The sequence below is a fragment of the Rattus rattus genome, chromosome 1 (genome assembly GCF_011064425.1).
Source record: "Rattus rattus isolate New Zealand chromosome 1, Rrattus_CSIRO_v1, whole genome shotgun sequence".
NCBI lineage: Eukaryota > Metazoa > Chordata > Mammalia > Rodentia > Muridae > Rattus > Rattus rattus.
The window spans coordinates 157300369-157313739 of record NC_046154.1 but is presented as its reverse complement, the minus strand read 5'-3'; the positions used below and the strand labels follow the sequence as shown (position 1 = coordinate 157313739).

Here is a 13371-nt window from a genome sequence, read left to right as displayed (position 1 = left end):
GGTTCTGGAAAGCAATCCTGAGTACTCCAGAAGAATTTCAAATGAGCCATCTCCCTAGCCTCAGTCCTTTAATAGATACCCATCTGGGACCATCAAAATATCTTGCGTGGTGATATTGAAACGTGGGCTATAAATAATTGTGCCAAAAAGGAAAGGTAACAGTAGAAAGTTTATTAAATCTGCGGTTTAACAACCACAACCAATTTGATGAATAAACACAGCTCACAAAATGACGGAGGGGTGATGGGGATCTCTTATAGCAATTAAGGGGGAGATTGTTAATGGGGAACTGTGGGGACCCGTATCTGAGGTGCCAGAAAGACTTCTTGATATTTTATTAAGCAGTAAGCTTTTCATGTCCACTTGTCCCTCTTGAGACTCCATTCGGGCCAGCTGCCATAAAGCACAGAAAGTGAGGTTCTGAATGTTTAGACTAATACATGGCAAGCCACGGGGTCTGGCCCCAGGCAGAGAGGAGTCCATTGTTAAAGTGTAAGAATTTTTCATTTTCTCTTTGGAATTTTTGTTTCTACAAATCTGAATTTCTCCGTCTTGAGTAATGGCATTCCTTTATTCATATTTATTGTTTGAAAATAGGTTGGGACATTATTTCTAAGAAAGCCTTGAGTATTTGCCTCACTCCCTTTCCCCATTTCTGAAATTTGATAGTATCAGGCCATCCTTCTTACCACAGGGATTTCTGACCTGCCTTAGGCAGTCGTCTTCTCTGAGATCACAGGTGGTCGCTAGAAACAATCTGAAATTCTCTAAGATCACTGGCAACTGCAGTTTGAGGGAAAAGCGGCAGGAATTGCCCATTAAGTGAGTATCTGCAAAGCCAGGACAACCTGTGCTTTCAATGCGTCTGGGGAAAAATCTTAGTAGAGCCAGGTGCTCTCCAGAGTAGGAATCAGGGCCAACAGCACGACTTAAACCTGAGAGGAAGGTGATGCTTCTACTGTCACTCAGGATTCAGGAGGCAGGCCCAGGGATTGTTGGCCAATCAGGGAGAACGTTTGGTGGCTGTGAACTGGCCAATGAGGAGTTTCGGTCTTCGGTGACGTAGACTGCACAACATTTGGGGTGCCATTGTGTGTCCCGGCCATATTGTCGTCCAGTATATTTGGCTGAGGCCCCTAGATCTCTCTCCTCCGTATCTGTGTCCCCTCCACTGACTGCAGGAGTCGCAGGAGGACAACAGGACACCCAGTGACTGAAAATGGTGCGTGCACAGGGTTTGGGGAGGAGACTACAGCAAGCGGAGGCGGCAGTGGGGAGGCGGCCTTCCAGGGCAGCTGAGTCTGCGTCTCATCTGGCTCTGCTGGGCTGTGCTGCCCAGGTTCCTCTGGGTGGAGCTGGACCAAACTGGCAGAGCTGCGATCCTGACCCTCGCTGAGCGTTCAGTGCTGTGGAGTCTCGGGTCAGCTGGGCGCTCGCAGCCCGGGTCTTTGCAGTCTGGGCTTTGTAGGTGGAGAGTCGTGGGGAACCGTGGGTTTGACCTCGAGTAAGAGAGTTTGGGGGAAACCTGAGAAGTGAGATGATCCCGGGTTCTATGCACGTGGTCAAGAAAAAAAAAAAAAAAGTAGGATACGTTTATGTCTCCACAGTGTCCCAATGTATTTAATAGCCAGTCATTTCTTAGCCTTTATCGGCTACGATTTGATGAGTACACCTAGTTATCCTCGCGAGCTGGCTAGCCATTGGCAACCACAATTCATTTATCCTTATCTTAACTATTAATATCAACAGGCAGACCACACATGACCATTTCACACAATGTGCAGGTTACTGAATGGCTAGGCAGAAAATATGGGAGGGTCTCAAGTTGGAGGCGGAGAACTGGTTAAGACTTAGCAGTGAGGATGCAGAATGTCTAATGCACGTCCCGAGCACAGGCTGTTAGGAGATATGTTTGAAATGAGCTGAGGTCTGTGTGCTGGGGCTGGAGTCCTAGAGAAGAGACGGGGCTTTTCCTGTGATAAGTTTTCTGGCTTTTCACAACTGACCCTATGATCGTTCAGTGGGCTCCAGAAGTTTCTATAGTTTCAGGCAGTCTATTTTGCTTAACAAAATAGAGTCATGTAGACTCGTCGCAGCCAGAAAGCTAATAGTTCCCAAAGCCAGAGTAGCCCAGAGCAGCCCTTCCCTGTTGTCTGTTTCTCTTGCACACTTCTTCCAGTGGCATCTGCCTTTCCTATGAGCTTCCTATGGATTTCACTCAAGGGAAGCTCCCTTTAAATTCCATGACTTGTATTCTTAGCCTAAGGATTCTCGTAACTCTCAATAAATGCCTGACTTTCCAAACCCTGCTGACTTTGCTAAGCTTACTGGAAAGGAAAATTCACATGCATGGGTTGCTCAGATTGGTCCCTATCATAAGTGTTATTGGCTTTGGATTGTTTCTAAACATTGTTTTAACATGAAGAATATTCACAGAGGTGAGCCATGACTGTCTACGAATGGGGTATTGCAATAGACTAAAACCCCCTATTGTAAATTCAAACGCTTCCCTTCAGTTGGCCAAGGAGGGCTACTCTTGTAGGAAGTTAAAAACAGTGCTCAATAAGGAAGCAAGGGCTGTTCACCCTGGCCACACAGTGAGTTTCAGGCCAGCCAGAGCTCCAGAGTAAGACTCTGACTCAAAATAAATACATAAAATCTGCTATCCATAGCGATCACGGCTATTAAAGTATTCTTTTATTTATTATGCATGGGGGTGGTCTGTGTGTCGTGGAATGGGTATGTAAGTTAGAAGACCACTCTCTGGAGTTCATTCTCTCCTCACGTCATATAGGTTCTAAGGAACCATGTGCTGTGCTCAGACTTGCTTACCCAGTGAGGCCTCTCACTGGCCCATATCTGGAGTTTTATCTTCTAATTCCTGTTCTATGATAGTACGGCCAATTGAAGTATAGTAAGTTCTGGAGAACTACAGTTACTTCTAGCAGGACACTGTGCAGGACCGGATCCTAATGAACGTCTCTTTCTTGCCACAATATAGCCTCTGTGTTTGATAAAGTATGTTCATCCTTCCCATATTATCTAAGACGTGAACCGTCCAGATCCTGTGGAAGCACGAAGCTTGGGGCACGACCTGAAACAGAGACCACAGAGTGCTGCTGCTTACTGACTTGTTCACCGTTTTCTTAACTTCCTAGAACCACCCACCAGGATGGCACCACACATAGAGTGAACTGAACCCTACCATGGCATTATTAATGAAGGAAATGCCCTCAGATTAAGATTCTCCTTCCCAGGCTGCGTGTGGCAATACATGCCTTTAATCAGCACTCAGGAGGCAGAGGCAGGTGGATCTCTGTGATTTTGAGGCCAGCCTAGTCTACGGAGTGAGTTCTAGGACAGTCATGACTGTTTACACACAGAAACCATGTTTCAATTCTCCACCCTCACCCCCCTCCACCCTGGCCCAGAACAAAAACTGAAAACAAAACAATTCCCCTTGCCAGATATGTCAAAATTTGCTGACCAGCTCCTTTAGCCTCTGTGTAACCTCAGAAACAAAGGTAACCCCATTACCTTTCCGTATGCTACTAGGCAATGAATTAGGAGAGATAACCTTTCTGAAAAATGTTTTAATTACTTCTATAGTCTTGTTAGTTAGAGTGGGAGAGACTTCAAACTACTCTGACCAAAAATGTCATCATAGATCAACATATATTTAAACCCCCTTGATCCTGGCATCTGAGGAAAGTTGAACTTATCAATCCTTGAATGGGTATTGACTCTGTTAATTGATTTTTAAAAATATTTATTTATTTATTATATGTAAGTACACTGTCGCTGTCTTCAGACACACCAGAAGAGGGGCATCAGATCCCATTACAGATGGTTCTGAGCCACCATGTGGTTGCTGGGAATTGAACTCAGGACCTCTGGAAGAGCAGTCAGTGATTTCACCCTCTGAGCCATCTCTCCAGCCCCTGATTTATATATTTATTTTTTTAGATTTTTTATCTTAATTTTGGATCATGTGTATGAGTATGTGCACATGAATTTAGGTGCTTAGGGAGGCCAAAGATAACATCTTCATAAACTGGAGTTCAAGCCCTGACATGGGCGCTGGAAGCCAAACTGAGTATTGGATCATCCATCTCTCCCTCCTCCCTCCCTCCCCCTCCCTCCCTCCCTCCCTCCCTCCTTTCTTTCTTTCTTTCCCCACCCCTTTTTTTTTTTTTTTTTCTTCCCCTTAGGCAGAGTCTCTTTGTAGTCCTGGCAGTCTTGGAACTTGCTATGTAGATCAGGCTAGCCTTGAACTCACAGAAATCCTCCTGCCTCTGCCTCCAGAGTGCTGGAATGAAAGGTGTGTTCCAACTGTATTGGATCTTAATGGAACCATCTCTCCATTCTTTATTTGAAATTGTTTTTCTGATCTATGGCAACTAATAAACTTCGGGAGAGGGACATTTCTACTCTATACACCCACTGGTGAGCCCACCAAGGCCGCTGTTTATTTCCAAGTTCAGAGTCAGACAGCCTCAATTAAACTCCTTGGAACTCTAAACAGATAAAATCAATGGCTGTGGAAAAGAGATTTTATAAGGAAGAATGACCAGAACACATCATATATGTATGTATGTCAGCTTGCTTTAAAGCTTTTCTCTTGTAGATCTTGAAAAAGGATTTATTTTTATGTATACACATGTGTGTATGTTAATGTGCATAAGCAAACACTCGAGCAGGTGTCCTCAGAGGCCAGTGTTGCATTTCTCAGAGCTGGAGTTAAGGCCTGACACTGGTGATGAACTCGAGTCCTCTGAAAGAGCAGCAATGCTCTTAGCTGTTAAGCCATCTCTTCAGCCTGTCTGACAAATCATTTCGTGCTGTAGGCCTCTGGGGCCATATTTAAGCTTCCCAGTTTCCTCTCGCTTCTTTTTAGTTCCATTTTGACACAGTCCTTTATGTTGAAGATGGGGGAGTGAGACATCACCTAAGTTTCTTTCCAGTTTTAAAACAGTTCTTCCCCTCTGTCAACATGTCTGTTCCCCCTCTGTTTGGAGCCCCAGAAACTCGGGTGAAAGCCAGATGTACAGGTGCATGCTGGTGGGAGTGGGGCAGAGGATTGTGAGAGGGTAGATAGAAGGGCATGGTGGAGAGATCTTGCGACACTTACTGGCTTACCCCTCTAGGTGAATTTAGTGCTAGGTTTAGAGAGCAATCCTATCTTTAAAAAAAATGTGGTGGAAAGTAATAGAGGAAAATACCCCAAGACAGTTTCTGGTCACCATTCATGCATGCATGGGGCAAATGCATTTACATAACATGCTTACCTGCACACACACACACACACACACACACACACACACACCGACAGGTGGTTGTAGCACTTGCCTTTAATTCCAGCCTTCGAGAGACAGAGGCAGGCAGATTTCTTGAGTTCGAGGCCAGCCTGGCCTACGTAGAGTGAGTTCCGGGACAGCCAGTGCTACACAGAGAGATCTTGTCTCAAAAAACCATAAAGTAAGAGGGAAAAAACAGTACAATTTGGAGAGTCAGTTCTCTTTTCCTAACATGGATTTTGGAGATTGAACTCACGTGAGCAGTCTTCTGTGGCGAGTACATCTCTCCAGCCATTCACAAAACATTTTCTACAAAAGAAAAACGAGTGAGCCACTGTGAGTTAGTGAATTAGAGTTGGAGGTTCGTTTGTTTATTGTAATTGGATCTCTGTGTAACCCTGGTTGTTCTAGGACTTGCTGTGTAGACCAGGTTGACCTCAAACTCACCAAGGTCCACCTGCCTCTGCCTCCTAAGTGCTGGGGCTATAGGCGTGCAGCACCACGCCCCATTGGAGATTTATTGAGACATTTGAAGTAGAGAACACAGGTATTATTAGAAAGAGACACTCTGGGGAAAGAATAAGACATAGCTAAGTGTAAATACAGCTGTTTCAAAGAAGGGGCGTCCCTTTAGTGCCTTTACAGTGAGTGTATGTAGAATTTGGTGGCTTTGAATTTATGTTAAAAGACCATTTTATTAATCCATTCTGATCTTTGACAATTTACATACATATATGATGTGTTCTGGTCATTCCCCCCACACACACCGTCTCTTACTCCCTCTCATCTTTCCATCCCTATTCCTTCCTTACAAATCTCTTTTCCATAGTCATTGATTTTATCTGTTTAGAGTTCCAAGGAGTTTAATTGAGGCTGTCTGACTCTGAACTTGGAAATAAACACGCGGCCTTGGTGGGCAGACCCGTGGGTATATAAGCAAATCTCAATGTCCCTCTCCCAGAGTCTGTTAGTTGCCATGGATCAGCGGAAGTGATTGGACCCCATGAGCCCTTTCCTCATTCATAGCTGACTATTAGGAGGGCCAGGTTGTATGGGTAGTGCTGAGAGCTCATGATCACCATGGCCCAGCTCTTTTTAAGTTCATTTTTTATTCACGTTTGCTTGCCTGTATGTGTATGATACAGTTGTCCAGGGAGGCCAGAGAGGGCATCAGATCCTCTCCAACAGGAGTTACTGTCTCCTGTGGGTGTTGGACCTTCTTCGAGAGCAGCAAGTACTCTCCCCAACCCCTTTACAACATTCCTAAACAAATACAGTTTACTAAGGTTAAAAGTTTAAAGAAATGTCTTTTATAAATAAAGCTATAAGGTGGATTTATCAGAGGGACTGTTTAGATTGGGAAAAAAGTACTAAAACCTGAAAATTATACATAATTTTTTATCATTTTAGCACTAAGAACAATATATTTATTGTCTTTGACAAGATTATCTTTAGAAAAGCATATTGCCTCTGCAAGCAAATATGGCTTTGTTAGTATTTGCCTCTAGTTTCTTGTTCATTTACTAGGACTGTGAATTATCTTTAATAAGTTCCATTCAGTTTTTATTTTATTTATAATAGATGAATATATAACTAATGAATGATTCATTCAATTTTAGTTTGTTTGTTTGTTTTGAGGCTTGGTCTCACTATATACCTCTGGCTGGCCTGCATCTGGCTGGCCTTAAACTCACAGAGGTCCACCTGCCTCTGCCTGCCAAGTGTTGGAATTAAAGGTATGCACCACCATGCCCTGCTTTTAATTTCTAATTAAGAGTGATCTATAAGGAAGCAGATCCGTGCTTCCCAGTACGTTCAGTGCATTCACTGAGGATGTACTGAGGTCCCTAACAAGTTGTCACACGTGATTGAATTGCATCCACCAAGCCGGCTTCTTTAACATTCATCATGCAAAGAATGTGTCTTCCAATCCGATGACCTCTGATGACTGTACAGAAATATGGCAAAGACCCTGAAATTATAACAGTAGTTTGTGGTGGGCATCAACTGTTTCGAAGAGCCACACCGTTCCTTGGAGTTAGGTTGAAGAAGAATCCTTCCCAGTAGTAGTTTCCATAGCCAAAAGAGGTAGACTATTTTACTCTAAGATAATAGTCTCTTGACAGTCAGTGTTGACTCTCTTGTGTGTACTAAGTAATTAAAAGCTATTATAAAAATTTTAAGAGGGACCTCTCTAGTAGAGGTTATCAGTACAAGGGGTAATCTCAATCTGCTTTTTGCTTTACCAATTGGCTGTTAGAATTGTTGTAGAAAAAAAAAGTCAGCATGTATGAAATTGTATGTATGGAATAAGGCCATGGCTTGAACACATGTGGAGCATATAACATCATATCAACTTTTCATTCGTTAAGTCTAGATCCCTCCCGTATTGCAAGGCTCACCCTTTTTTCTGGAAATGTGTGTGGGCTTTTTTAGGAGCCAGTGACCTTGGAGGATGTGGCTGTGAACTTCACCCTGGAAGAGTGGACTATGCTCAACGCATGGCAAAAGCAGCTCTACAAAGAGGTGATGCAGGACACCTTGAGGAACCTGTGCTATATAGGTGACGATGACTATTGTTTTCTTACTTAACCAGTGAAAGAACGAATGATTCTTCCTCACCAATCCTACTGCATGAATTAGATTATAGAAAAGAAGCATTTTGGGTAAATAAGTCAGGTGGAATCACTTTATACTGTGAATTTAACCAGAATTTAATAATCTTTTATTTATTTCTTTGTCTGTTTGTTTATTTTTCTATAGTGGTGATTCATTTTTCTTGCCCTGTATTTTAGGAAACAAACGGGAACACCAAAATATTGAAAATGAGTATGAAAATCTCTGGAAAAAACTAAGGTAATGTATACCCTAGGATATAGCTGTTTCGCCCAGTTCTTGGTGTGCTAATCCATTTTACAAAGAAGGAGTCATACAAATAAATCCTGCCTCAAACTGTTTTAATGTCAACAAATCTTCTTTAAAACTTCATTAACCTTCAGCGCTCAGAACATCCTAATGTTAGTAACCACTGGAGCGCCATGATGCCTACCACAAGTAATACCATATCTTGGTTCATAAGCTCTGTCTATAATATTATTTAAAATGTTGTATTGATATATTTCTAAGTTTTAGGTATGTGTTGTATATGAAACAAAAATAAAATTTGTTTTTATAATAGGAGCAATTGTCAAGACAAGTCATTATGGAGATAAAAGTATGTTAGAATCCAATATTATTTTAGTCACTAGTACATCAAAAATGTATGTAATAGTACGTGTTGAAAAATATGTTTAAATGTGATGTAAATATTTAACACTTGCCAATAATGAAGACAGTATTACATAACCACAAATTATCTTCGTTTTTATTGTTAATGTCCTTGAACCAAACTTTAAAGCAAACAGTTCAAATATTCTAAAAAATCATTATAGGGGCTATAACTACTACTACTTGTGATAAACCCTTAGTGAGCAATGTTTTAGTAATGTACCTTTTATTTTTTGCAGTAGTCAGTTGTTGGAGAAACTCTGTAAATATACGGAAGGTCATCAGTGTGCAGAAATCTTTACCTGGGCTCCAGAGTGTGCTGGGAACCAGAAATCATGTCCAGGAGTTCCCCCATATGAAAGCCATGTCTATGAAGAAGTGGTTATTGGCCATTTATCTCTGAATGTCCCCCCTCATCCTCACCCAGGACACAAACCGTATGACGTTCAGGAATGTGGGAAAGAGTTGTATAAACACAAAGAATCTGGGAGCACCTCCAATCCCTCCACACCCTTTCAGAAGCAAAGAAGAGTCCATGCCGAGGAGAAACCTGAAAGTAGTCATTGTAAGGAAGACTCTAGGTGTCTCATCTCCAGTCACAGTGACGACAGGACATCCAGTGGAGAACAGCACTATGAATGTAAGCAGTGTGGGAAAGTGTTCACTTCTTCCAGCTCTTTTCGAAGGCACGAGGAATATCACAGCCGAGAGAAAGCGTACGTTTGTAAGCAGTGTGGGAAGGCCTTCCCCTTTCCTAGTTCCCTCCAAATACACGAGAGGATTCACACCGGTGAGAAGCCCTATACGTGTAAGCAGTGTGGGAAGACCTTCGCCCGCTCCAGTTCCCTCCTGACACATGAGAGAATTCACACCGGTGAGAAGCCCTACGTGTGCAAGCAGTGTGGAAAAGCCTTCACCGATCGCAGCTCACTTCGATTCCACGAAATGATGCACAGTGGCGAGAAGCCGTATAAGTGCACGAAGTGCGGAAAGGCTTTCGCTTCTTCGGGCGCCTTCCGAAAACATGAGCGGACTCACACGGGAGAGCAGCTCTTCGTGTGTTTGCAGTGTGAGAAAGTTTTCAGCTGCGAGAGTGCATTCCGGACACATAAGATAATTCATTCTGGAGAGTGCGTGTGCAAGCAGTGCGGCAAAGCCTTCACCAGTCACAGTTCCGTCAAGTACCACGAACTAATGCATAGCGGAGAGAAACCCTATGTCTGTAAGCAGTGTGGGAAAACCTTCAGGTCTCCCAAACAAGTTCAGATTCATAAACGAACTCACACCGGAGAAAAGCCTTACGTTTGTAAGGAGTGTGGCAAAGCTTTTACTTTCCTCGGCTCCCTTCAGTACCACGAGTTGATTCACACCGGTGAGAAACCTTATCTGTGTAAACAGTGCGGGAAAGCCTTCAGGTCTTCTCGTCAGGTTCAGATACATGAGCGAACTCACACTGGCGAGAAACCCTATGTGTGTAAGCAGTGTGGCAAAGCCTTCTTTTCTTTGTATCACTTAAGAAGACACGAAGTGATTCACAGCGGCACGAACCCCTACATCTGTAAGCAGTGCGGGAAAGCCTTCAGTTGGTTCAGCACCTTTCACAGCCATAAACAGACTCACACTGGCGAAAAGCCCTATTTATGCAAGCAATGTGGGAAAGCCTTCTGTAGTCGCATATCGTGGAGAAGGCATGAGAAGGCTCACACGACAGTGAAGCCCTATGCGTGCGTGCAGTGTGGAAAAGCCTTCCGTTCTCCTAGTTATCTCAAAATACACGAAAGGATCCACACCGGGGAGAAACCCTTTATATGTTCTCAATGCGGGAAACCCTTCCGATCTTTTCGTTATGTCAAATCCCACGAGAGAAGTCACACTGGAGAGAAACCCTTTGTGTGCACAGAATGTGGGAAAGCCTTCAGTTATTATAGCTCTTTCCACAGACACAGAAGAACTCACCAGACAGTAACCTTGAACACAGAGCTTGAAAAGACTTCATAACACCCATAAGATTGCATATGGAGAAAAACTGTAAAAGTTAAGCGAGTGAAACACCTGGCTCTACTCATGGGTAAAGGAAACTTTAGGCCAGACATGGTGTGGCACACCCTTAATCCCAGCACTTGAGAGGCAGAGGCAGGGAATCTCAGAGTTCAGGGCCAACCTCACCTATATACTGAGTTCCCTAGTCACCCATGACTACATAGTGTAACTGTTTCAAAAAAAGGAAAAAACATGTTTGTCTGAAGAGTTGTCTTCATTGGTACATGTGCACATGCTTCCCTAGTAAAATCTTTGCTTGGCAGAGCAAAAGAAACTCAAGAGTAACAAGTAGTGGCCTAGTCCTTTGACAATGTTTCAGATGTTCATTACCCTAAATGTCAGCAATGGGAAAAATTTGATACAGATTTTTGTTTAAGAATGCTTTAGAAAACGAAAAATCTGAAGAAACTATGTAAATATATTGAACATACTGGAATTTATTAGAGATTTGTTTTTGCTTTTCAGAAATAGTCTTGCCATGCAACCCAGGCTGGCCTCGAACCAATTATAATTCTGTTTCAACCTCTAGAGCGTGTGGGTGAAAGATGTCTGCTTCCACACCTAGCATCAGTAGTTCATACTCCCCTCACCCGTTTGAATTCTCCAGAAACGGTTTCTCCGTGTAGTACTGGCCATCCCAGAACTCCAGACCACGCTGGTCTCATCTCTCGAGATGCACCTGTCTCTGCCTCCCTAGTGCTTGGATTAAAGGTGTGTGCCACCACCACCTAACATTCTTAGACCTTTTCAAACTCCATGCTTCACATTTTTGCTCTAGAAAACTGTCTCTATTGTAGTTAATTTTTTTTTAAAGATTTATTCATTTATTATATATAAGTACACTGTAGCTGTCTTCAGACACACCAGAAGAGGGCATCAGATCCTATTACAGATGGTTGTGAGCCACCATGTGGTTGCTGGGAATTGAACTCAGGACCTCTGGAGGAGCAGTCAGTGCTCTAACCACTGAGCCATCTCTCTAGCCTGTAGTTAATTTTTAAAATTATGTGTCTGTTTAGATCTGTGCACATCCATGTAGTTCCTGAAGAGGCCAAAAGGGGGTGTCGGATCTCCTGGGGGTGGAGTTAGTAGTGAGTGTGAGCTGTCCCATAGAGGGGGATGGAACTGAGTCATGGTCTCAAGACTGTTCTGTGCAAGAAAGTGGCACTGACCATTTCTCTAGCCCCTAGAAAATTACCTTGAAGGTGTGTATGTGAGATGAAGGAGTATTTAAGTACAGCTATGGAAACCTAAAAGACCTTAAAGATAATTCAAAACAAAAAGTGCACTATCGTTACATTAATTTTAATTTTGTAAGTTTTTTTTTTAAAGCAGTATATATGGATTTAATGGGCGATATCTTTTTGTACCAAATCAGGTATTTTTTTTTTCTTTAAGGTAGATCCATTCACTGGTGAGTTGATAATTACTCGTAATATGCCAGGAGGCATAAACAGTGTCTTGATTTCAAGCCTTTGAGATTAACGGGTGGGGGGAAATGACTTTTTGTGTATTTTGCCCCCACTTCATTCACAGGACAAGTTGTTAGCATTTTTTTTGTGGACTGTCATTCTCTTCCGTGAGCAGAAACCACGTTTATAGTATACTTTTTTGTTAGCTTTTCTCCCTCCCTGAAGTGTTTTTTTTCTAGCATTTCTTATCTCCGTGACCTTTAAGCTGTTTTCAGACCACTTTAAGATTAACAAATGTTAACTCCTGTCTACGCAGAGGGTAGGTATAAATGTCACTCTGTAATCACAGATCAACATCACACTTATAAGCTGTTTCTATGTCACAAGCCATTTTTACTATACCTGTCTATTTAATTTTGTCTCCTGTAAGTGTTGCTTTTTCATGTTTATTGTATCTTTGATGTTTATTGTCATTTCTGTCATCATACTAAGATACGTTGGCATTAGTGGTTTCTCGTCGAAGACTGTTAAGTAATAAATCGTACTGGATCTCTCCATGTGCAGTGACTGAGTGCGCCTCGTCAGTAAGAGCATTGCATAGGTGTTCTCCTTTCGCTCACAAGGACCAATGAGATTGGTTAAATGTAGTTAGGTGCCTCTTGAATATACTCAGATGTGAGTATAATTCTGCATTTGGTAATCGTCGTTACTCGGAGGTCCTCAAGTAATGCAGAGAAGGAAGGTTTAATCCATGAGCATGGCTGGACGAAGGAGTGAGGAGAGGGTACTTTGCTCATTCTCGAGATTCAGAATGTTTTATGCTTCCTTGGTTTTGCGGACAGCCTTACAGAGTGGCCTTTCTTTTGTCATACTTTGGGACACCTCCCTTCCCAGCAGAAGGTTTGCCCTTGCTTCTGGACCAGTTTTTAACCTTTCTGGGTTTCTGTACCAACACAATATTTCCTTTAATATACTGGTCACTAGTCTTCACAAATACAGATGTTCCTAATTACCCATTTGGTTGTGTTCTGAGAAACCTATGGGGAAGGGTACAATTAAATTTAAAAAGTGGTATGTATTATTGAGCAAAGTAATGGTTTTTGTCATGATATTTTGACAGTTCTACATATTTAATTCTCTTCCCCCATTTTTTTTTCTGTCTTGTCCCTTTCCCTCTGCCTAATGGTCCTCATCCCCTCCCAAATAGACCCTTAGAGTTTCATGTCTGTCTCTTGCCCACCAGAGAGAGTCTATGCATGCTAAAACACAGGCTGGTGGCTGAGCCTGGCTTCTTTCATTCAACATGATTTCTAGTTCCATTCAGTTCTGTCAGCACCAGCATGCCATCGTGTGTG

At 42.7% G+C, this 13371-nt stretch overlaps 1 protein-coding gene across 3 annotated transcripts; it reads left to right on the top strand.

The window, feature by feature from the left end:
* Positions 1-1085: 1085 nt before the first annotated feature.
* LOC116906703 (zinc finger protein 878-like) lies at positions 1086-13094 on the top strand. 3 transcript variants are annotated; one of them, XM_032909506.1, is made up of 4 exons: positions 1086-1222; positions 7734-7860; positions 8093-8153; positions 8804-13094. In XM_032909506.1, exons 1-4 carry the CDS (start codon positions 1220-1222, stop codon positions 10560-10562), a joined length of 1950 nt encoding a protein of 649 aa, XP_032765397.1. In that variant the 5' UTR covers positions 1086-1219; the 3' UTR covers positions 10563-13094. The 3 variants fall into 3 exon arrangements, with proteins under 3 accessions (XP_032765397.1, XP_032765405.1, XP_032765412.1); XM_032909514.1 differs by having other exon boundaries at positions 7734-7823; positions 8804-10806; XM_032909521.1 differs by lacking the exon at positions 8804-13094 and having other exon boundaries at positions 8093-8157.
* Positions 13095-13371: the final 277 nt, after the last annotated feature.

Excerpts from the sequence above, each read along its gene's own strand:
- LOC116906703 (XM_032909506.1), top strand. Across the intron at positions 7,861-8,092 it reads GAGGAACCTGTGCTATATAG|GAAACAAACGGGAACACCAA; the intron begins GTGACGATGACT and ends CCTGTATTTTAG. Across the intron at positions 8,154-8,803 it reads AATCTCTGGAAAAAACTAAG|TAGTCAGTTGTTGGAGAAAC; the intron begins GTAATGTATACC and ends TATTTTTTGCAG.